The sequence below is a fragment of the Leptodactylus fuscus genome, chromosome 3, assembly GCF_031893055.1.
Source record: "Leptodactylus fuscus isolate aLepFus1 chromosome 3, aLepFus1.hap2, whole genome shotgun sequence".
Classification (NCBI taxonomy): Eukaryota; Metazoa; Chordata; class Amphibia; order Anura; family Leptodactylidae; genus Leptodactylus; species Leptodactylus fuscus.
The window spans coordinates 243,561,865-243,587,563 of record NC_134267.1 but is presented as its reverse complement, the minus strand read 5'-3'; the positions used below and the strand labels follow the sequence as shown (position 1 = coordinate 243,587,563).

Genomic DNA, 25,699 nt, shown 5'->3' with positions numbered 1-25,699 from the left:
CCCCAATGTATTCACTAGGACTAATGGCGGGATGGAGACGCTCCTGCCCCAGTCTGACCAGGACCAGAAACTCCTGCCATCTCTATCCAGTAGTCCAGTATTCACACAACGCTCGGCTACAACTTCTGCTTTATGGCTTATAGTTCTGTTCTTAGTTTAATAGCTGGAATTACTTTCTGCTGGAGAGTTACTGGACTGGAGCTCTAAGGGGGAACCGACCTGAAGAAACCTGGGACTTCTCCTTCTCCATTCATGACTCCGTACCTGTGGTAACACCTCCTGGAATCTCCTCCTCCACTTCCCTCTTACACAGGTGATGGCCCCTCATCCTCTCTTCTTCAGCCTCCGCTTTAATATCAGTCACATCTTCTCCCTGATTTCTGGCAATGGCTCCATCTGTAGGAAACACACAGTGATGGGATAGATTGCCATGTGATGAGGAGATGATGGGAGTAGTAGTATCTAGAGGAGAAAGTCTCCGCTCCTTACACTGCTGATCAGTCCAGGAATCCGTCTCCTCTTCTGCTTCTTCTTTAACCTCAACCTTAATATCCATCAGATCTTCACCCTAAACAGGGAAGAAATAATGTAATATCTCTGGTTCAGTCACTTTATGGTCAGATTTTGGTGAGACTATAGCACATGTATGAGTGCAGGAGCGGTGAGCTCCACCCCCTATATAGATGTACCCCAGGACTCAGCAGTGCCATCTACCTGCTGACTGTCTGGGACATTCTCCTCCGGGCAGTCCTGGGAATACAGAGGACTCAGGGGACATCTCTCGGGGGGATTTCTCCTACTGGATCCATCTGTGGAGAGACAAACACACAGTGACGGAATACATGAGCGGCTGGAGATCTGTCTATACATCAGACACTTTTAGGGTTACTTATGTTCTAAACATAGGCCATAAATAAAGAAAATTGTATGTTATCTAGATATATAGTCCTAGGAGCCCTGACAGTGTCATACACTATGTATTATAGATATATAGTCCTAGGAGCCCTGACAGTGTCATACACTATGTATTATAGATATATATAGTCCTAGGAGCCCTGACAGTGTCATACACTATGTATTATAGATATATATATATAGTCCTAGGAGCCCTGACAGTGTCATACACTATGTATTATAGATATATATATATAGTCCTAGGAGCCCTGACAGTGTCATACACTATGTATTATAGATATATATAGTCCTAGGAGCCCTGACAGTGTCATACACTATGTATTATAGATATATATAGTCCTTGGAGTCCTGACAGTGTCATACACTATGTATTATAGCTATATATAGTCCTAGGAGCCCTGACAGTGTCATACACTATGTATTATAGATATATATAGTCCTTGGAGTCCTGACAGTGTCATACACTATGTATTATAGCTATATATAGTCCTAGGAGCCCTGACAGTGTCATACACTATGTATTATAGATATATCTAGTCCTAGGAGCCCTGACAGTGTCATACACTATGTATTATAGATATATATAGTCCTAGGAGTCCTGACAGTGTCATACACTATGTATTATAGATATATATAGTCCTAGGAGCCCTGACAGTGTCATACACTATGTATTATAGATATATATAGTCCTAGGAGCCCTGACAGTGTCATACGCTATGTATTATAGATATATATAGTCCTAGGAGCCCTGACAGTGTCATACACCATGTATTATAGATATATATAGTCCTAGGAGTCCTGACAGTGTCATACACTATGTATTATATATTATATATATATATATATATATATATATATATATATATATATATATATATAGTCCTAGGAGCCCTGACAGTGTCATACACTATGTATTACATATATATATATAGTCCCAGGAGTCCTGACAGTGTCATACACTATGTATTATAGATATATAGTCCCAGGAGTCCTGACAGTGTCATACACTATGTATTATAGATATATATAGTCCTAGGAGCCCTGACAGTGTCATACACTATGTATTATAGATATATATAGTCCTAGGAGCCCTGACAGTGTCATACACTATGTATTATAGATATATATATATAGTCCTAGGAGCCCTGACAGTGTCATACACTATGTATTATAGATATATATAGTCCTAGGAGCCCTGACAGTGTCATACACTATGTATTATAGATATATAGTCCTAGGAGCCCTGAAAGTGTCATACACTATGTATTATAGATATATATAGTCCTAGGAGCCCTGACAGTGTCATACACTATGTATTATAGATATATATAGTCCTAGGAGCCCTGACAGTGTCATACACTATGTATTATAGATATATCTAGTCCTAGGAGCCCTGACAGTGTCATACACTATGTATTATAGATATATATAGTCCTAGGAGCCCTGACAGTGTCATACACTATGTATTATAGATATATATAGTCCTAGGAGCCCTTAAAGTGTCATACACTATGTATTATAGATATATATAGTCCCAGGAGTCCTGACAGTGTCATACACTATGTATTATAGATATATATAGTCCTAGGAGCCCTGACAGTGTCATACACTATGTATTTTATATATATATATATATATATATATATATATATATATATATATATAGTCCTAGGAGCCCTGACAGTGTCATACACTATGTATTATAGATATATATAGTCCTAGGAGCCCTGACAGTGTCATACACTATGTATTATAGATATATATAGTCCTAGGAGCCCTGACAGTGTCATACACTATGTATTATAGATATATATAGTCCTAGGAGCCCTGACAGTGTCATACACTATGTATTATAGATATATATAGTCCTAGGAGCCCTGACAGTGTCATACACTATGTATTATAGATATATATAGTCCTTGGAGTCCTGACAGTGTCATACACTATGTATTATAGCTATATATAGTCCTAGGAGCCCTGACAGTGTCATACACTATGTATTATAGATATATATAGTCCTAGGAGCCCTGACAGTGTCATACACTATGTATTATAGATATATATAGTCCTAGGAGCCCTGACAGTGTCATACACTATGTATTGTAGATATATATATTCCTAGGAGCCCTGACAGTGTCATACGCTATGTATTATAGATATATAGTCCTAGGAGCCCTGACAGTGTCATACACTATGTATTATAGATATATATAGTCCTAGGAGTCCTGACAGTGTCATACACTATGTATTATATATATATATATATATATATAGTCCTAGGAGCCCTGACAGTGTCATACACTATGTATTATAGATATATATAGTCCTAGGAGTCCTGACAGTGTCATACACTATGTATTATAGATATATATAGTCCTAGGAGCCCTGACAGTGTCATACACTATGTATTATAGATATATATAGTCCTAGGAGCCCTGACAGTGTCATACGCTATGTATTATAGATATATATAGTCCTAGGAGCCCTGACAGTGTCATACACCATGTATTATAGATATATATAGTCCTAGGAGCCCTGACAGTGTCATACACTATGTATTATATATATATATATATAGTCCCAGGAGTCCTGACAGTGTCATACACCATGTATTATAGATATATAGTCCCAGGAGTCCTGACAGTGTCATACACTATGTATTATAGATATGTCACGGGATGGTTAGAGTCTATACTATAGGCAATGTGTAATATATATTTCATGTGGAATGTATTCTCTGGCCTGTTGTGTACATCAGTGTGTAGTTGGCTGATTAGGGTCTAGTGTGTTAGCACATTGTATGCAAATACCTCTAACTAGTGAGGACCAGTGAGGACAATGGGTGGAGATAATCTGATCAGTGTCTCCAAGAAGATGTTGGATGGTGCATTGTCCATAGTAGACAGGGAGTCTGCTCTCCTTGGTATAGGTGAGGGGGGAAGGATCTGTGACTCAGCCCTTCCCACCCACAGATATAGATGTAACAGTCTTAGTATATAGTATATAGCTAGCAGTTAGTATGTGTTAGCCGGCCTGTGCACAGCTCTGCAGAGAGCCAGGATATAGTTACAGGACCAAAGAACCAAAGTTATCATTGGATTGTGACTTCTGTGGACTTATTGTTATTACGGTTGATGTGACCGCCGCCGGCTACTAACTTTGTGGATTACAATAAATTGCTGTTGTCTCCCGACCTCTTGCGTCCGTGTTGATTCAAGATATCCTCCGGAGGAAGACGTATACCTTTGCTCCGTGACAACTGGTTGGCAGCGGTGGGATCAACAGCGGACAGCGAGATGGACTACAGCAGCTCAGCGATTAATGGAGCCACAACCTCAGAATACAGGAACTGGACTATGGCAAGTCTACAAGTAAGGGCCCGGGAACTAAACCTGAGTTACCAGGGAAGAACGAAAGATCAACTGATCGAGGCACTGGAGGAGATGACCCTGCAAAGCGACCATGAGGAGGGCTGCCCCCAGGAGACAGTAGAGATACGGGAGTGGCAGGTACAGACCCAAAAGAGCAGATGGGTTGTTTTGTATGAGGAGGAATTGGCAGTGCTGGGGCTAGGAGCAACTGCAGAGCAAAGGAGTAGAGCATTACAGAGGGCTCAGGAAACGGAGAAGGAGGAACAGAGAATGGCGCATGAAAAGGAAAGAATGGCGCATGAAAGGCGAATGGCTGAGATAACTACGAGGAATTATAATCAAACGCCGACCCCCAGCCCAACAGTGAGAGAACCACCATATGTCTCCCATAAACACTTCAAGACCTTTGATGAAGCGGCTGGGGATGTTGATGGATATTTTCAGGACTTCGAACACCAGTGCCGCCTGATGGAAGTCCCAGAGAAGGATTGGGTCCGGTATCTGGTGGGGCACCTACGAGATGGGGCTGCGGAAGCTCTCAGAGCCATGGACCCTAGTGATCAGCGGGACTATGAGGCCATTAAAAGAGCGGTGCAGAAGTATTATGCAGTCACTCCAGAGACCTACCGAGTTCAGTTCCGCTCTTTGTCTTACAATGGGGGAAGCTCCTTCCACATGTTCGCCCACAAGTTGAAGCAAGCATGCAAGCGCTGGCTAGAAGGAGAGGAGACTGTCACAGTCAATAAGATCCTCCAAGTCATACTTAAGGAACAGTTCTTTTCCCAGTGCCCCGCTGAGATCCGTGAGTGGGTGCTGGAACGGAACCCAGCCACAGTTGAGCAAGCTGCTTCTCTTGCAGATGAGGGCCTGACCATCAAGCCGCAGTGGAAGAGGTTGTTTGCAGAGGAGCGGAAAACTACCACAGTCCGCCAGACACCCTTCATCCAGCCACCCACCTTTCGTGTCCGGCCTCAGGATTACAATTCCCCTTCTACCCCTGCCCCAGCCCATCGGCCTCCAGCTATGAACAACCCTGTCCCTAGACAACGACCTACTGGAAGAATGCTAGAGCGCAGATGTTTTGGGTGCGGGCGGCCTGGACATTTGCAAGCTAGTTGCCCTGTTAACATGGGGGCACGGGCCACCGTGGCATCCCGGCCTATTCACTACCTGGGAACCACCCCTAGGACAGAAAGTTTGGCCCCATTTCCAGATGACTCCATGAATGACCCATCTGTTCCACCTCCAGGGGTCTATGGGATTCAGCCTTCCGCCACACATCCCGCAAACCTTCAGCGGAAGCACTTGCAGGAGGTCCTACTGGATGGCCGAACAGTTGTTGGATTCCGAGACTCGGGAGCTTTCCTAACGGTAGCGGACCCCCGAGTGGTTCGACCTGAGGCCCTAGAGGAGGGCCCTGGCCTTTCTATCGAGTTGGCAGGAGGTACTCGGAAACGTATTCCTAAAGCTACCGTGGAACTCGACTATGGTTATGGACCAAAACGATGCACAATTGGTGTGATGAGCGGGCTGCCGGCCGATGTTCTGTTAGGCAACGATGTTGGAAATCTACAGTGCCACTTTGTGGGAGCAGTGACCCGAAGCCAAGCTCAGAGAGACGCCAACATGGATCCACCGGATTTTCTGCCAGATGCCAGCCCTTCAACCCTACAACTTTACCATTCAGTACCGCCGAGGGAACCAACACCAGAACGCGGATGGGTTATCCCGGCAGGAAGACATATGAGCTATAGAGACTGATGTGCATTCCCCAATTTACCTGTGTAGGCCAATTGTGTCATGCACATGTTTTGAGAGGGGGAGGGGTTGTCACGGGATGGTTAGAGTCTATACTATAGGCAATGTGTAATATATATTTCATGTGGAATGTATTCTCTAACCTGTTATATACATCAATGTGTAGTTGGCTGATTAGGGTCTAGTGTGTTAGCACATTGTATGCAAATACCTCTAACTAGTGAGGACCAGTGAGGACAATGGGTGGAGATAATCTGATCAGTGTCTCCAAGAAGATGTTGGATGGTGCATTGTCCATAGTAGACAGGGAGTCTGCTCTCCTTGGTATAGGTGAGGGGGGAAGGATCTGTGACTCAGCCCTTCCCACCCACAGATATAGGTGTAACAGTCTTAGTATATAGTTGTAGCTGGAGTTAGTATGTGTTAGCCGGCCTGTGCACAGCTCTGCAGAGAGCCAGGATATAGTTACAGGACCAAGGAACCAAAGTTATCATTGGATTGTGACTTCTGTGGACTTATTGTTATTACGGTTGATGTGACCGCCGCCGGCTACTAACTTTGTGGATTACAATAAATTGCTGTTGTCTCCTGACCTCTTGCGTCCGTGTTGATTCAAAAGACCATCCGGAGGAAGACGTATACCTTTGCTCCGTGACAATATATATAGTCCTAGGAGCCCTGACAGTGTCATACACTATGTATTATAGATATATATAGTCCTAGGAGTCCTGACAGTGTCATACACTATGTATTATAGATATATATAGTCTTAGGAGCCCTGACAGTGTCATACACTATGTATTATAGATATATATAGTCCTAGGAGCCCTGACAGTGTCATACACTATGTATTATAGATATATAGTCCTAGGAGGCCTAGTTTGTAGATTTCCAGATGTGAGGTCATCAGAACACAGAGGAGTGCCCCTTCCCCTCCATGGATCTAGAGATGCTGCTGTCACAACTGGCCGCAGTATCTGAGGAGTTGTCGGAAGCTGCTGGTGGATTATATGCTGTATAATGCAGCCAGCACTCCCTTTCTTTGGGGCTTGGTTACCTCTATATAATCTCCCCGCTCCCTTGATATTATGACGTACATTACATACAAGTCCATGCTCGGGATAGAGTTAAGGCTTTAATGCTGGAGATAGTGTCAGCCTCTGCCCCAGTGTAAACTCCTCAACATTGAAATTGTAACACCAAGGAGGACGCACAGAAATGTTCTACTAATGGAGGAAATAGCCGAGGTCACCGAGAACTGCAAGAGATCAAGTCTTCAACCCCCAAGCTCCAATCTGTGACATGTGGGAGGGGCACAGACGTCCACAGACGTGCTGGTCATCATCACTTGTCACAACATAAGAGGAACAGAACTCTTGACTTGAGACACTTTTGTTTCTCAGCAGATCACAATATGCCTAGACTGAGATGTCATCAGTGCGGGGAGGATGAGACCAATGCATGGGGGGGGGAAGAATTGTCTGTTTATAAGAAAAGAGTGTAATGATGCAGCCTGTACTGCAGGAGAAACTGGAGGCAACATCCCACACTTAGGGTGGAAAACAGTGTGGACACAACCATCAGAAGATGATTACACAATAGGTTACAAGACGTAAAGCTACACATGATCACTGACTTCACATCACTGCTCTCAAAGGCTGCACAGCAAGACAGCAATGGAGGCTGGAGAGGAGGTCTATCCTCTATAGTGAGGAGTCCTGGAATGGAGGTCTGTCCTCTATAGTGATGTGTCCTGGAATGGAGGTCTATCCTCTATAGTGATGTGTCCTGGAATGGAGGTCTATCCTCTATAGTGAGGAGTCCTGGAATGGAGGTCTATCCTCTATAGTGATGTGTCCTGGAATGGAGGTCTATCCTCTATAGTGATGTGTCCTGGAATGGAGGTCTATCCTCTATAGTGAAGAGTCCTGGAATGGAGGTCTATCCTCTATAGTGAAGAGTCCTGGAATGGAGGTCTATCCTCTATAGTGAGGAGTCCTGGAATGGAGGTCTATCCTCTATAGTGAGGAGTCCTGGAATGGAGGTCTATCCTCTATAGTGAGGAGTCCTGGAATGGAGGTCTATCCTCTATAGTGAGGAGTCCTGGAATGAGTGATGAGTTCCCCTTTTGTATTCAATATAATAATAGCCGAGGATTGGCCATATGTAAAGGTGCAGGGATTCCCATCAGGGGGCGCTCATTCTCCATACTGAATACATCCAGGAGTTTTGGATATTTTGTTTCCATTCTTTTTATATCATTAACATGTCTATCCATCTCGAGATTTCCAGAAGTCGGAAAATTTTTCTTCTTGGTGTTACAATTTCATTGTTGAGGAATGTGTGAATATGCGTATAGTCTCCCCTTACCATGTGATGTCCGGGGGGTCGGGGGTCTGTATATAATATATATATCTCCTCTTACCATGTGATGTCCGGGGGGGTCGGGGGTCCTCCATCATCACCTCCTTGTACCGATCCTCGTGTCCTTCTAAATACTCCCACTCCTCCATGGAGAAATAGACAGCGACATCCTGACACCTTATAGGAACCTGACAACACAATGATACAGTCATCACCCCTCCCCCTCCAGTGCTGTTACTGGAGAATTTCCCAGCATTCCCAGCAGTGTCACCTCTCCAGTCAGCAGCTCCAGCATCTTGTTGGTGAGTTCTAGAATCTTCTGCTCATGTATCAGGGAGAGAGGGGGCGTCTTCAGTATAATGTATTCCTGTGTATGGAGAGACAATAGATGATAGAAATGTAGTACAGATACCTCTCCGCTCAGCAGATAGATGATAGAAATGTAGTACAGATACCTCTCCGCTCAGCAGATAGATGATAGAGATGTAGTACAGTTACCTCTCCGCTCAGCAGATAGATGATAGAAATGTAGTACAGTTACCTCTCCGCTCAGCAGATAGATGATAGAAATGTAGTACAGTTACCTCTCCGCTCAGCAGATAGATGATAGAAATGTAGTACAGATACCTCTCCGCTCAGCAGATAGATGATAGAAATGTAGTACAGTTACCTCTCCGCTCAGCAGATAGATGATAGAAATGTAGTACAGATACCTCTCCGCTCAGCAGATAGATGATAGAAATGTAGTACAGATACCTCTCCGCTCAGCAGGGAGATGATCTCCAAGGTGAAGTCTAATATTCTTCTGGTGATCTCAGTCCTGTCCTTGTCCATCCTTGGTGGGTCATTCAGGAGAAGGAGCGTCTGGAGGAGAAGAGGAGGAAACTGGATGAGCTGGAGGATCTAGTAGTGCAGGAGAGAGGAGGGGCCCGAAATCCTCCAGGGGCCACATCATGTGTGACATACAGGAGCTCCTCACATGGATACAGGAGGATTCCCACAGACACCAGTGATGGGGCCCATTGTATGTGACTGCAGGATCATGGAACTAAGACTCTGTTCACACCTGGAGCAGTGATGTCATCTTACCTTCTAGTCGCAGTGTGAACGTGTCCTGAGAGCAGTCACTGCTGTATATACAGTATATATATATATCTATAGCCTGGGGTAATGGCTGATAACAGAGAGAACAAGACAACAGCACTGACTACGGAGCAGGACCTGCAAGAGCTGAAGGACCTGTGTTGATGTCACCGCTATCATGTGACCAGTACATGGGGGCGGAGCTTAAGAGAAGGATGAAGGACCTGTGATGATGTCACCATCATGTGACCAGTACATGAGGGGTGGAGTTATTTTGCTTTGACTAGCGGTGACTATAGTGGGGTTGTATCTATGGTGACCAGCGTTGTATCTCGGGGCTCAGTACAGGCAGGGGGCGGGGGGCCTTCTATTTAGGTATCGCCATATTATCACTATTTAGTTACCATATAGTAGTATATACCAGATATATACAGGGCAGTAACGGTGACTTATGTGAGACGTCTCTGACTAATTTTTCCCGTTTCCCGTCTCTTCCCTCCGGACCGCCATGGCCACTACTTCTAGTCTCTGTAAAGTTTCCAGCAAGTCCAGAGTGGCTGAGCATGGCCGTATCCCACTCCCCTCCTTCTTACCATCGCATTGGCTGAGTGGTCTGCTCTATGGGGGGTCAGTCACAGGCTTGAGAAACCCCCCACCCAGTTACCGCCATCAGGTTAAGTCTATTTCAGCAGTGTTGCGGTGTACACGGTATTCACACTGTGGGACTGATATTCTAGGCAGCGCCATGTCCGAATCCATAAGACGTCAAATATCAATCCTGTGTGAGGAGGAAAGTCGTGAGAGAAACTGAGACAGCTTGGGAGAAGATGGGTTAATGGGGGTATAAAGTCAGTCATGATAAGGGGAGGATTCTACAGGATAGAAAGAGGGGAAGCCACGAATCAAAGTGATCTAAGAACTGGTATTGTGAGCCGAGGGCGCGCTAGATCACAGGGTAGAAGAGTCTGATGGGTGGACCTCAAATAAGGAGATGTGGAGCGAGAGCGTGACCCTTTTTGTAACTGCGCACACACTGGCGTTCCATCTCTCCCAGCATTCTCAGTGGCCGGCTTACCTCTTGGTCACACTGCTCTTCTTGACTACCGTATAGTTACTCCTGTTGCTCCTCTTGGTACAGTTATAGGGTGGGCACTCAGCAACTTGAGAGTTGAGCATGCAGACCAGTGGACCCTGCAGTCAATCCCAGAATGCTCTGCTCTATTTTTATCTTCCAGGTCCTTTGCAGTACACCTGAGCACCATAGGTTCTTCACCTGAGGATTTTGTGATTGTGTTTGTAATATGGGCAGGGGGCGGATTGTGGCCTCGCTGAGTTACCAAATTGGTATGATTTGTGGCTGCCTCTAAGGGTGTTAACTCATTCCTCAGTCTTCAACTTTTGACTCCCATATGGCAATCTGACAGAGACTGTGGCAACTTGAATGGCCGCCTTATAGAGCAACTCCTCCACCCATGACCCTATAATTGTGGTAAAACCACCAAGACTGTGACAAACACTACCAAAGGGGCTTGAGAACTGGTCCTTGATTCCGATTCACTTGTCTTCCAGTCCCTTCACATTTCAAAGCTCCAGAGGTCTGGTTTTCTCTGTATCCACTATGACCCGGAATACTCAGTGGTCATTATGGATCCCGCCATGCGGTTTCTGTTCCTGCCCTGCACCTCTACAGCCTGAAAGATGAGACCGCTGAGGCATTTTGGTTACCATTGGCAGAGGATCGCTGAGTCACTTTAACCCCCCTGACCCCACTGAAGACTCACTAATGTCCTCCCAGTATCTCCCCAGACAAGTATTAAAAGCAGTGTAGATGTGGAGGGAAGCTAAATCAACAAAAAAGGTGGCTAGAAGCAGAGGCATAAACTGGGGTGATGTCTAGGGGCAAAAGCAGTGTAGATGTGGAGGGATGCTAAGCAGCAAAAACGGTGGGTAGAGGCTAAGGCATGCAAAACTCTACCCTGTTTCAAGACTTATTCCTAGGTCTGGGACACGTTAATGGCCCCCCTGGCCAAATTATCTCCACTCAGGGGCCTACTGTCACCAGGAGGGACACGTTAATGGCCCCCCCCTGGCCAAATTACCGCTACTGAGGGGCCTAGTGTCACCAAGAGGGACAAGTATAGGTGCATGTTGTGGGAGTACCTGGCTGACCCCAGCCCTGGAGATGTTGGCTTTTATGCTTCTGGATTCCCAGGCCTTCCGTCACCAGATGGCAGCTGGGGCACCTCCCTATGCTGGGCCTAGCCGTTACTACTTCTCTTGGTGTGCTGTCCCCGCCTTGTGCCTGCACGTGTCCCATAACATCAGTCAGGCCCAGAGATCCGCGCTTTGCTGCAAGATCCACTCGACCACCGACGCATCGACAAGCGCCTGCGGTCAGGGATACTGCTTATCTTTAATGACAGGCCGGGAGAATGTAGTGGAGTCTGGGCCTGGGGTGCAAACTGGGGTGGCCTATCTCCTCTCCCAGCCCAAAATTCATGGCAGGGGTTCTCTGAAAGCCTACTACGCTGCAACCTCCACCCCAGCTACAAGCTGGAAACGCTGTAACACTGGCGTGGGGAGATGTCAGCAGGACGTGCTGAAGCTCATCAGCTTGGGGGACAGACAGCACACTGCCTCCAAGGTCAGGGATGCCATCCTGGCTGAGATGGCAATGTGTTTTTCCCTGCTACACCTGGGGCCAGGCATGTTTGTCTTGTGTAATAACGGCAGGAACCTGGTAGCAGCTCTGGAGCTTGCCAGCCTCCAACACGTTCCATGCCTGGCCCACTTCCAACTTAGTGGTGCAACGTTTTTTGAAAACATACCCTAATGTACACAAGCTACTGGTGAAAGTGCGGCGCTTGTGCGCCCTCTTTCGCTAGTGTACAGGAGCCGCTGCTAGCTACGAAGCCTCCAGGAACGCCTCCATCTGCCAGAACACTGGCTGATGTGCGACGTCCCCACACGCTGGAACTCGACGTAGCACATGTTGAGTAGAGTGTGTGAGCAGCAGAGAACTTTGATGGAGTACCATGTCCAAAACCCAAGGGTTCCTCAGAGTCAGCTCCTACAGTTTCTGCACCATGAGTTTCCATGGGTGGCAGACTTATGTGAAATCCTTTCCCATCCTTTCCACTGGACACGAAACATTAGCATGCGCTCATCACAACTCCGGATATGGCAGCTGCGTTAAGCAGGGTGCAGGGTACGACACATACCAGGCCTGAGCTGTGGTTATGTTTGGTTTTCAGTAAGGGGACAGTGAGCAATTGGAAGAGGAGTTGGTGGATGACGAGGCCACCGACCCGACATGAACAGGGGTGATGTCTAGGGGCGAAAGCAGTGTAGATGTGCAGGCAAACTAATCAACAAAAAAGGTGGCTAGAAACAGAGGCATAAACTGGGGTGATGTCTAGGGGCAAAAGCAGTGTAGATGCGCAGAGAAGCTAAATCAACAAAAAAGGTGGCTAGAAGCAGAGGCATAAACTGGGGTGATGTCTAGGGGTGAAAGCAGTGTAGATGTGGAGGGAAGCTAAGCAGCAAAAACGGTGGGTAGAGGCAAAGGCATGCAAACTCTACCCTGTTGCAAGACTTATTCCTAGGTCTGGGACACGTTAATGGCCCCCCTGGCCAAATTACCATCACTCAGGGGCCTACTGTCACCAGGAGGGACATGTTAATGGCCCCCCCTGGCCAAATTACCGCCGCTGAGGGGCCTAGTGTCACCAGGAGGGACAAGTATAGGTGCATGTTGTGGGAGTACCTGGCCGACCCCAGCTCTGTCCTCTCTGATCCCTTTGTGCCCTACACTTATTTTCTCTTCTCTTTTGCTGCAGTACACAAATCTTTTGAAGTTCCTTTAGCATCTCAGAGGAGGTGGCCTCAGTGCTGAAAAACACATCTGATGCACCTTGGTGATATGCATTAAGAGAACCCTCGAGCAACCAAGTGTAGTCAGCTAGCATAGCATCGAGCATGGCTAAATGCAGAGAAAGAAGTTGTACCACTTCCAGAGATGGTAACTGGAGTGCTGCAGTTGGCAATGGACGGTGTAACGGGATTAGCTCAGGGATCGCTGTCTTGACCACTTTTTGGCACAAAATGAAAGTTCAATCCAGCCAAGTATGGTGCAAGGATTTAACCCCACATATCCCAAAACCTGGAGTAGCTGAATGGAGTAGAGACACAAATACTCCCTGCTCCAGCAGCCAGACCTTTACCAGGGTTTTGGTAAGACCCACCAGCCAGGAGCGCAGCTTTGCACAGCTGCACCTAGATTGTGTATGACAGGAACCTGGAAGAAATGTATACTCCTTCTCCCACTTTTCCCCTGGTCCTGTCACAACGGTCACACCAGATGTTCGGATTGTCCTTCATTAAAGTTTCCTTATACTTTAGGAAATAAACTTGTGCATCAAACAATCCTTAACTGTACTTGTGTGACTGTGAAGAATGCCACCAGTGGCCCTTGGAAATAGGTAGGCATGAGCAACCTGAGTATCACATATATTGTTTAGTGTATCTCACCGTATTGAGGGGAAGGGGTTCAACAGAGGGGGAAAAGGACCCAAAGAAAAGATCCTGGGAGGGCGGAGAAGTAATGGCTGCAGTTGTACTACATTTATAGAGCAGTTTTCAGTGTTCTAGTACCAGTGTCCGGTGCTTGGACTGCTTGAGGTATTGGTGGAAATAATGTCACAGAAATAAATGAAAAATACAAGGGGTAGACCCTTAAAAATTGGATTGAGCTGATATAGCCTGACTGCATTTCTGGGTCTCCCACCTAGGTTTTGGGGGTACACACCCTGGATATCTGGATTGAGCGTACATAGCCTGACCTAATTGCTCTGTATCCTTGTTTTGGGGTTACACAGCCTGCAAAGCTGCTTTGCATGTATATAGCAAGAAGTAACTGCAGTGGATTGCTGCAATTTTTCACAAAACAACAAAATTCTAGTTTTTTTTTCAGCTATATGACCTTGTAATTGCTGTGGATTGCTGCTATGTTTCAGGCCCCCAAAAAAATTCAAGGCTTTTTCCAGCGATATGTACTTGTAATTGCTGTGTATTCCGGCTATTCTGTGTGCGGACAGCCAACAATGAACGCTGTTTCTCCGCTATATATGAAGTTGTATCTGTTGTGTGTCCCTGTTTTCCACCATCCAGGGAAAGCTGGACTGATGTCCCTGCAGTGTATAGCTCTGAGCTGTTGGTTTTCTTCTTTAGTTCTTGCCTGCCTATCTGAAGCTAATCATTATCTCGCCCTCAGCAGATATGTTTCTCTCCCTATGTCTGACGGCAAAAATGGCGAATAGGGCGGCGGCCGTTCTTATCGATCAGAGGTCACATGTTTTCGGCAGCCAATGGGTTTTTATCAAGTTTTTAACTGCCTCCGTTGTCGTAGTTCCTGTCCCACCTCCTCGGCACAGTTATTGGTGCAAAAAACGCGCCAGGGAAGGTTGGAGGAGACACAAATTTTTACTGCGTATGTGGCCTTGTATTCAATTGTGAACGAATACATTGAACGCCATGATATTCCATCGTACGGCGTTCGCTCATCTCTAGTAATGACGAGACACAGTTCCATGTTTCTGTTCCAGCTCACAAGTTCCTCCTCCTCCACCACCATCACCGGTGAAAACCGACATTTAAAACCACCCCATTAAGGCTCACCCCAAGGGCCTAAAACTCTGCTGGTACAAGGCTCACCTCACCCCAAGGGCCTGAAGCTAAGTTTGGGAGGGCTTGCCACATCACACACACACACATGCACAATGACAGTTAAGGGTGGGGGCTGTTTGATTTCCCTCTTGCCTATTCCATCTGTGGCTGTCATGGGCAATGTGATTTAAAGGGGTGCATGCTAATTTTTCTTTAGCTTAAAATTTGTATTTCGGTCCATACTATTGTGGAGGAAAGAAGGTTTCCAAGTATTTTTCCACTTTCCACAGAGGTTCTATTGAGTTTGGAAAGTGTGTAGTTGTTAGGCTGTGATAGTGGGGTAATACAGGGACTTGGGCATGTTAGATGCCCCCAGGCATGCTTCCCCTGCTGTCCCAGTTGGATTCCAGAGGTGTTGGCATCATTTCCTGGGGTGTCATAGTGGATTTGGTGACTCTCCTTAGGCAAATATTGGTTTCCCCTTAAACAAACATTTTTTCTCCATAGACTGTAATAGGATTCGATATTCAATTGAATAGTCGAATATTGAGGGACAATTCGAATCAAATATTTCATTATATTTGTTTATAATAATTGGAGCTCTGCTGATCTCGTGGCCGCCCGGTGTGTTACACTACTCTGGCGACTCTTCCTCGTCTACCCTGAGCTGTGATTCCTGTCCTACTTCACTCTCAGGATCGTCCCTATTGGAATGTGACTATAACAATAGATCATTGATCTTTATGACTTCACTTGGCTAATACGATGGAGGAGCGGAAGGCCTTATTGGAGTCGTGTATATACAAGGAGGAGATCCACTAGACGATCACTAGTTCCACAAACCATAAATAGACAGGCCCAGACGGATTAGCCTTTGAATACAACAAACTCTTATCCCCAGAGATACTTCCTTACCTCACTTGTCTCCAAAACGACATTCATCTTACGAACCTCACTGTAGATTCCACCACTGCCCCAAGAACGATTCCTAAACCTAATGAAGACCTGGCACATCATCAATCCTATAGGCCCAGTCTTTGCTTAATCAAGATTACAAATTGTTGCCAATAGTATTCAGACCTTCCTCCCCTCCATTGCACACCCCTCTCACATAGGCTACTCCACCAAGACCTTCTGAGCTGCTATGGCGGTGGGTAGAGGGGCCGACTTCCATCCCTGGTTAGCCATGGATAGCTTAGACACCAAAAAGGCCTTTGTTATGGTCTCATGGCCATTTCTTTTGTACTCTACAGACCCCACATTTGCGTTTCACATTTTTTCACTACCCACTGGCACAAAGCTATATACGGGAGGCAGTGTCCAAAATCGTGCCAGAGGAATGGTTATCCCCTTAATCTTGGAACCTTCAACATGGATCGCATCGATAACTTGAGTATATACATTTCTCCTCACTCCCATATACACAGTCCAGTCATATTAAAGTGACCACCGCCTACGTTAAATAACCAATCGCAGAAGGCAGGTGTCAACAGCCATCTGGGTGCACTCATCATTGTGCAAGGCACGATGGATCATCTATCCTTGTGGACCATGTTCACCCCTACATGCGAATTGTTTTTCCTCCGGACAATGGCATCTACCAGTAGGACGTGGACGTGCGTGGTTTGAGGAACACCAGGATGAGTTTACCGTACTCCCTTGGTCGGCAAATTCCCCGGACTTGAACCCAATCGAGAATCTGTGGGACCACCTCGATTGGGTTGTTTGCACCATGGATACTCAACCACGTAATCTAGCGCAGCTGCCACGGCACTGGAGTCGGCTCAACATCCCAGTGACATCATCACAACATCCCCTCTCTTCCTGCACGTCTCGCAGTGGTCCGCTCTGCCAAAGGGGGGTATTCTGGATTGTGACAGGTGGTGACATTAATGGGACTGGACTGTGTAGTATGTTACCAGTCAGTATAATCAAATGCAGAACAGATGACCAACCCTGACCCCTCTATTATTTTAAAAGCCACCATTGATGTGTATAAATAATATATATATATATATATATATATATATATATATATGTTCAGCTCTTTACATCATCTATTATCTGCTGTTTCACTGATTTCAGCACAGTTGGAATTTTCTCTCTAGTCCCCGCCATTTCAGAACAATGTTAGTTTTGGTGTCCGATATACTATTTAGTCAGATGGGCGGAGTCAGACAGGAACAAGCATGGGTGTGATTCTGAGCTCTGACTCTGACTGAATCACGCCCCTCACCTGACACCACCATTCTGACATTACAGACCATCAGGCATCCTGGGGTGCGTGATGTCAGTCAGAGGCCAAGAAAAGGCCTATACAAGATGCCAGGAGACGGCCGAACACTGCAACGATGCCCAAGAGAAGTGAAGCACGGTGCGTATAGCTTATTGTTACTCGCCTCCCCTGGATCTCCACTTATGATGCTTTGGTGTTTCATTAGACCCCAGAGTACAATAATAGCATTTTTGGTACATGATGGACAAGATTTGTTTCGACAAATTGTCGTGAATTGCGGCCCTCTGGTTCTTTTCGAGTTGAACATCATGAATATTCTGTTAAACAAATCTAATGGGATTCTCCCCTCAATAATCCAGAGACAAGAAGTCCGTTCTTCTAGATTTGTAAGGAGCTGGAGGTAGATGGGAGGCTGCTCTTATGGACGATCAGTGAAACATGGTCACTCGGTCCAGTGCGCTCCCATATTTTATTAAGCCTTCTATGCTGAACTAAGGTGTGACAGGACTCCAGTTGTCTTTGGTGTGGACAATGTCACCTTGACACATATGTGATAGGAACGCACAACCAATACTGGAAAGGGATTCTGGATAGGATGTATCAAGGACATGTGTATCATTAGTAGGGTTGAGCCGATCTTGAGATTTCAGGATCGATTTTAAAATCCGATTTCCGATCTTTTTGCAGTTGATCGCAATCGTAAAATCTACTCGATTGCCGATCGGAATCTGATCCCGATCCTCAACCCTAGTCAATGCTTCTCTATGGGAAAAGTCACTTTTAGGGTTGAGCCGATCTTGAGATAACCTCCGACCTCGATCTCGCTGGAAAAGATCAAGATCGTGAAATCGAGATCGTGAAATTTACTCGATTGCCGATCGGAATCCGATCTTTTCCGATCCCTCAACCCTAATCATTAGTAGATAGTGTGACGGGACACACCCTGACCACTCCAAGCAAGAATAAGATTTATTATATGGACATTTTTTTTATTTCCCACAAAGCAGAACATCAAAATGTCTTCTCTCCTTTATGGATTCTCTCATGTTTAAGAACAGTTGATTTATCTTTAAAGCATTTCCCACAGTCTGAACATGAGTACGGCCTCTCTCCTGTGTGAACTCTCAGATGTACAGCAAGATGGTCTCTTGTTTTAAAATGTTTCCCACATTCTGAACATGAATATGGCTTCTCTCCTGTGTGAACTCGCTGATGTACAGAAAGCTGGCCTCTTGTCATAAAACGTTTCTCACATTCAGAACATGAATATGGCTTCTCTCCTGTGTGACTTCTCTGATGTGTAGAAAGCTGGCTTCTTGTCTTAAAGCATTTCCCACATTCAGGACATGAATATGGCTTCTCTCCTGTGTGACTTCTCTGGTGTACAGCAAGATGGTCTTTTGTCTTAAAAGATTTCCCACATTCTGAACAAGAATATGGCTTCTCTCCTGTGTGAATTCTCTGGTGTACAGAAAGATGGTCTTTTGTCTTAAAAGATTTCCCACATTCTGCACATGAATATGGCTTCTCTCCTGTGTGAATTCTTTTGTGTATATTGAGATGTGTTTTTTGTGTAAACTCTTTTCCACATTCCCCACACTGAAACCTTTTCCCCGGTTTCTGGCCAGTACTTGTGGTCACAATCTGTGGTTGGTCAGAAGGTTCCTCATGATTCGGGGGATTATATGATGGATCTGTACTGTGACGTCCTGGATGTACATTAGGGGTAATGAGGTTTTCTCCTGAGGAGCGCTCCACCATATCTTCATCTTCTCCTTTACAGTTTACTGAAAATATGGATTTAGTGAGTTATTCTTTTGACATAGAAGTAGAGAAAGTTATAACATTCTTATTAGACTGGAAACACTATATGTGGCTGTTTACGTGAAAAGGGCCCAGATCGTCGATACTAATTATAGAGAAAATAATCCAAAACATATTTGGGTAAAAAAATCACAATTTTGTTTTATGCAAAAATTTTATTTAAAAATATGTCAAGTTTACAAATTATGTTTAACAAAAAATTAACAAAAAATGTTACACCATAACCGTTACAATGATACCAAGAACTCCATATCGACAGTGTGGGCCCTTTTCACATAAACAGCCACATATAGATTTCACCAAACACTGCAAGTGTGAGTTACGTAGCCGGAGAGACGTAATGTTAATGGTTACCAATATTTATACATTTGATCAACTTTTTTCTATTCGAATACACTAAGAAATCATTGATTTAGAGGAATTGGCCCCTTTATCTTCAATTTTAACAATGTGCTGGAAACAATGTGAGCAGCTTACTAATATACTGTAGTAAGCCCATTATCCTGCGCTGAGCGGTGTTGTCCCCTGGTGTAATATAGTCCTCTTCCAAGTTTACTCAGTGCTTTGGTCCCAAAATGGCTGCTTATGGAGAGGGGTGGCCTCCATTGAATAACACAACACTTGGAATAGGTAACTAGCACGAATTAGTGTTATTCAATGGATAAGTCTATTCACGTCTCCTCCATCAGTGGCCATGTTGGGATCAAAGTGTTTGGAAACAAGGCAGAAGACAATACCCAAGGACGCAGTGAATATTGGCTTGTAAAGGTATATTGGTAAGATGCTCGCAATGTTTCCAGTGCATTTGTAAAAGTTTGGTAAATTGGCCAAACCCTGAGCCATAATGAGTTCTCACTTAGAATCCTGATCCGAAAGTCTTAGGGGAAGAACCTCAAGTGAATTATTCCTCATAATCTTAAGGTGCAAGGAAATAAAGGAAACTTAACCCGATGTATTCACTATGAGTAATGACAGTATGGAGAGGGAGAATATCAGGACTCCTAGGACTATATATATATCTATAATACATAGTGTATGACACTGTCAGGGCTCCTAGGACTATATATATCTATAATACATAGTGTATGACACTGTCAGGGCTCCTAGGACTATATATATCTATAATACATAGTGTATGACACTGTCAGGACTCCTAGGACTATATATATCTATAATACATAGTGTATGACACTGTCAGGGCTCCTAGGACTATATATATCTATAATACATAGTGTATGACACTGTCAGGGCTCCTAGGACTATATATATCTATAATACATAGTGTATGACACTGTCAGGACTCCTAGGACTATATATATCTATAATACATAGTGTATGACACTGTCAGGACTCCTAGGACTATATATATCTATAATACATAGTGTATGACACTGTCAGGACTCCTAGGACTATATATATATAATACATAGTGTATGACACTGTCAGGGCTCCTAGGACTATATATATATAATACATAGTGTATGACACTGTCAGGGCTCCTAGGACTATATATATCTGTAATACATAGTGTATGACACTGTCAGGACTCCTAGGACTATATATATCTATAATACATAGTGTATGACACTGTCAGGACTCCTAGGACTATATATATATAATACATAGTGTATGACACTGTCAGGGCTCCTAGGACTATATATTTATAATACATAGTGTATGACACTGTCAGGGCTGCTAGGACTATATATTTATAATACATAGTGTATGACACTGTCAGGGCTCCTAGGACTGTATATCTATAATACATAGTGTATGACACTGTCAGGGCTCCTAGGACTAGATATATCTATAATACATAGTGTATGACACTGTCAGGGCTCCTAGGACTATATATATCTATAATAGATAGTGTATGACACTGTCAGGGCTCCTAGGACTATATATTTATATAGGACCATTCATTTTAATCAGTGGTGCTGTGACATTGCCATGTGACCAATAGACGTGAAGATACTTCTTGAGAAGAAGAGAGTACATGTCCTACTCAACTTATTTAAGAAACCTGGGACTTCTCCTTCTCCATTCATGACTCCGTACCTGTGGTAACACTTCCTGGAATCTCCTCCTCCACTTCCCTCTTACACAGGTGATGGCCCCTCATCCTCTCTTCTTCAGCCTCCGCTTTAATATCAGTCACATCTTCTCCCTGATTTCTGGCAATGGCTCCATCTGTAGGAAACACACAGTGATGGGATAGATTGCCATGTGATGAGGAGATGATGGGAGTAGTAGTATCTAGAGGAGAAAGTCTCCGCTCCTTACACTGCTGATCAGTCCAGGAATCCGTCTCCTCTTCTGCTTCATCTTTAACCTCAACCTTAATATCCATCAGATCTTCACCCTAAAGAGGGAAGAAACAACATTTTGTAACAACAGACTGTAAGGAGATGAAACATCCGCCATGTTTGCCTTCAGTAGGTGATCCTGTGACTTGTTTGGCCCCATCGGACAGGTAGGTGACTACTCCGGAGAGACCCTTTATTACTGCAGATGAGGATGTCTGTAGTGTCACATCTGATATATGTATATTGTACTGTATTATATATGTGCTTAGTAGGTTATATATGATGTGGGGTCACATGATTGGGTGCACACTGTGTTGTGTTATTTCTTGTGTCCTATTAAACCTATCATATCATATTACACACGTTTTGCCCCCCTTTCTGACTCTGTGTGGATACAGCTGAATGGCGGGTCTTACACAGAAGAGCAGTATAATATGTGCACAGTCCAGTCCTATTAATGTGACCAGCGCCTACTTTTGACGTCAATGTTAAATAACCAATGGCAGAAGGCGCGTGTCATCAACCATCTGGGTGCACTCATCATTGTGGAAGGCATGATGGATCAGCACAATGGATCATCTATCCTTGCGGACCATGTTCACCCCTACATGTGACATGTGTTTCCTCAGGATGATGGCATCTACCAGCAGGACAATGCCACGTGTCATACAGCGCCCAGTGTACGTGCGTGGTCCGAGGAGCACCAGGATGAGGTTACCGCACTCCCTTGGCCAGCAAATTCCCCGGAATTGAATTCAATTGAGAATCTGTGGGGCCACCTTGATCGGGTTGTTCGCGCCATGGATGCTCCACCGCGTAACCTAGCGCAGCTGGCCACGGCACTGGAGTCGGCTCAACATCCCAGTGACATCATCACAACATCCCCTCTCATCCTGCAGGTCTCACAGCGGCCTGCTCTGCCAAAGGGGCTTATTCTGGATTGTGACAGGTGGTGACATTAATGGGACTGGACTGTGTATATGTACAATCCTCCATGCTGTCCTCCGCAGGCCAGACAATATGTTATATGGCAGCACCTTGCACTGTCACTCTGTAAGAACTACTTGTCATGATCCTTGCTGACCACTTGTCTACTTCATGACTTCAGAACATTCCCTTCCCTGTACACTGGTCAGTAGGGCCATATGGTAAGAATAACCCCGACTGCAATAAACCTTCCTACATATTTGACAAATTCAGTACTGCTCTCCCTCTTGGCCGCCTTCACCTCTCCTCCTCATGCCTGTCTTCGCCTCTCCTTTATCTTCGCCTCTCCTCCCCCTCCTGGCTATCTTCGCTTCTCTTCCTTCTCCATTATCTTCTCCTCTCCCTCTCCATTATCTTCTCCTCTCCCTCTCCATTATCTTCTCCTCTCTCTCTCCATTATCTTCTCCTCTCCCTCTCCATTATCTTTGCCTCTCCTCTCTCTCTCCATTATCTTCTCCTCTCCCTCTCCATTATCTTTGCCTCTCCTCTCTCTCTCCATTATCTTCTCCTCTCTCTCTCCATTATCTTCTCCTCTCCCTCTCCATTATCTTCGCCTCTCCTCTCCATTATCTTCGCCTCTCCTCTCCATTATCTTCTCCTCTCCCTCTCCATTATCTTCTCCTCTCCCTCTCCATTATCTTCTCCTCTCCCTCTCCATTATCTTCTCCTCTCCCTCTCCATTATCTTTGCCTCTCCTCTCTCTCTCCATTATCTTCTCCTCTCTCTCTCCATTATCTTCTCCTCTCCCTCTCCATTATCTACTCTTCTCCTCTCTCTCTCCATTATCTTCTCCTCTCCCTCTCCATTATCTTTGCCTCTCCTCTCTCTCTCCATTATCTTCTCCTCTCTCTCTCCATTATCTTCTCCTCTCCCTCTCCATTATCTTCTCCTCTCCCTCTCCATTATCTTCTCCTCTCTCTCTCCATTATCTTCTCCTCTCCCTCTCCATTATCTTTGCCTCTCCTCTCTCTCTCCATTATCTTCTCCTCTCCCTCTCCATTATCTACTCTTCTCCTCTCTCTCTCCATTATCTTCTCCTCTCCCTCTCCATTATCTTTGCCTCTCCTCTCTCTCTCCATTATCTTCTCCTCTCTCTCTCCATTATCTTCTCCTCTCCCTCTCCATTATCTTCGCCTCTCCTCTCCATTATCTTCGCCTCTCCTCTCCATTATCTTCTCCTCTCCCTCTCCATTATCTTCTCCTCTCCCTCTCCATTATCTTCTCCTCTCCCTCTCCATTATCTTCTCCTCTCCCTCTCCATTATCTTCGCCTCTCCTCTCCATTATCTTCTCCTCTCCCTCTCCATTATCTTCTCCTCTCCCTCTCCATTATCTTCTCCTCTCCCTCTCCATTATCTTCTCCTCTCCCTCTCCATTATCTTTGCCTCTCCTCTCTCTCTCCATTATCTTCTCCTCTCTCTCTCCATTATCTTCTCCTCTCCCTCTCCATTATCTTCTCCTCTCCCTCTCCATTATCTTCGCCTCTCCTCTCCATTATCTTCTCCTCTCCCTCTCCATTATCTTCTCCTTTCCCTCTCCATTATCTTCTCCTCTCCCTCTCCATTATCTTTGCCTCTCCTCTCTCTCTCCATTATCTTCTCCTCTCCCTCTCCGTTATCTACTCTTCTCCTCTCTCTCTCCATTATCTTCTCCTCTCCCTCTCCATTATCTTTGCCTCTCCTCCCTCTCCATTATCTACTCTTCTCCTCTCCCTCTCCATTATCTTCTCCTCTCCCTCTCCATTATCTTCGCCTCTCCTCTCCATTATCATCTCCTCTCCCTCTCCATTATCTTCTCCTCTCCCTCTCCATTATCTTCTCCTCTCCCTCTCCATTATCTTCTCCTCTCCTTCATCTTCTCCTCTCCTCACCATTATCTTCTCCTCTCCTCTCACTCTCCATTATCTTCTCCTCTCCCTCTCCATTATCTTCTCTCCATCTCCATTATCCTCTCCTCTCCCTCTCCATTATCTTCTCCTCTCCCTTATGTTCTCCTCTCCCTCTCCATTATCTTCTCCTCTCCTTCCTCTCCATTATCTTCTCCTCTCCTGTCCTCTCCATTATCTTCTCCTCTCCTCTCACTCTCCATTATCTTTGCCTCTCACTCTCCATTATCTTCTCCTCTCCTCTCCCTCTCCATTATCTTCTCCTCTCCTCACCATTATCTTCTCCTCTCCTCTCTCTCCATTATCTTCTCCTCTCCATCTCCATTATCCTCTCCTCTCCCTCTCCATTATCTTCTCCTCTCCCTCTCCATTATCTTCTCCTCTTCCTCTCCATTATCATCTCCTCTCCTCTCTCTCCATTATCTTCTCCTCTCCTTCCTCTCCATTATCTTCTCCTCTCCTCCCTCTCCATTATCTTCGCCTGTCTCCTCCTTTCCTCTCTGCCACATCCCACTTTCGTACATCTTAGTCTTACCTTCATACATCTTTCACCTCCAGGCCTGTAGCCATAGGATCTGTCGGGGTCCATGAACAACATCCGTGTCCAGCCAATACGATAGATGGGCTGAGTATAATAATAGACAGGAATAGGACCTTCTGCTGATGTCACCGTCATGTGACCAGTGCATGAGGGGCGGAGCTCAGGAGAGGAGAAGTGGTGGATGGGGGACCTGTGATGATGTCACGAGGGGGTGGAGCTTTTCTGCTTCATATGGAGTAGGTGGTGTGATGTCATCAGTGCGAGGGAAGGAATAGAAGAGTCACTTAGTGACAGCTCGCGGGTATCGGCGGCCGCCTCCAGACCCCGCTATACACAAAGATGGCTCAGGTGTGGTCAGCAGGGAGCTCCAATGGTCATGGGGTCTATCTCGTGAGACTACGGGCACTACCTCAGGAGTTTGTAAGAATGACGACCATCGTATTTCCTCATTGTCCCCAGAGAAGACGTGTCAGGGAAGAAAACACCATGACAGTAAAGCTCTCATGAAAATAACCTCAGCTACGAATGTGTAAGAAACCCAAAGACCCCGAAGTTGTCGCGCACAAGACCCCGGAGGTTTTAGACCACAAGACCCTGAAGTTGTCGCGCACCAGACCCTGTAGTTGCAGTACACAAGACTAGAGATCAGTGAATTCAATCAGCTTCACCTAGTTTTCTGATACCATCCAATTCGATCAGAATTAATTTGCGGTGAATCGCATTAACCCTTTCCCGACATCCGCCCTAATAGTCCAGCTCTGCTGGG

At 45.4% G+C, this 25,699-nt stretch overlaps 2 protein-coding genes across 2 annotated transcripts in view; both read right to left on the bottom strand.

The window, feature by feature from the left end:
- Positions 1 to 25,006, bottom strand: part of LOC142198437 (uncharacterized) — a 31,604-nt gene extending 6,598 nt beyond the window's left edge. Inside the window, exons 1-4 of the mRNA XM_075269478.1 lie at positions 24,928 to 25,006; positions 21,499 to 21,577; positions 21,274 to 21,405; positions 18,636 to 19,178 (exon numbers count right to left, since the gene is read on the bottom strand). Of these exons, the coding sequence (XP_075125579.1) occupies positions 18,636 to 19,178; positions 21,274 to 21,405; positions 21,499 to 21,577; positions 24,928 to 24,990 (817 nt within the window). The 5' untranslated portion in view covers positions 24,991 to 25,006. The remainder of the gene's footprint in view (positions 1 to 18,635; positions 19,179 to 21,273; positions 21,406 to 21,498; positions 21,578 to 24,927) is intronic.
- LOC142198432 (oocyte zinc finger protein XlCOF8.4-like) lies at positions 84 to 9,289 on the bottom strand. Its single transcript, XM_075269473.1, has 5 exons — positions 9,165 to 9,289; positions 8,680 to 8,775; positions 8,470 to 8,596; positions 715 to 809; positions 84 to 373 (listed from the first exon to the last, which is right to left on the bottom strand). Exons 1-5 carry the CDS (start codon positions 9,240 to 9,242, stop codon positions 251 to 253), a joined length of 519 nt encoding a protein of 172 aa, XP_075125574.1. The 5' UTR covers positions 9,243 to 9,289; the 3' UTR covers positions 84 to 250.
- Positions 25,007 to 25,699: the final 693 nt, after the last annotated feature.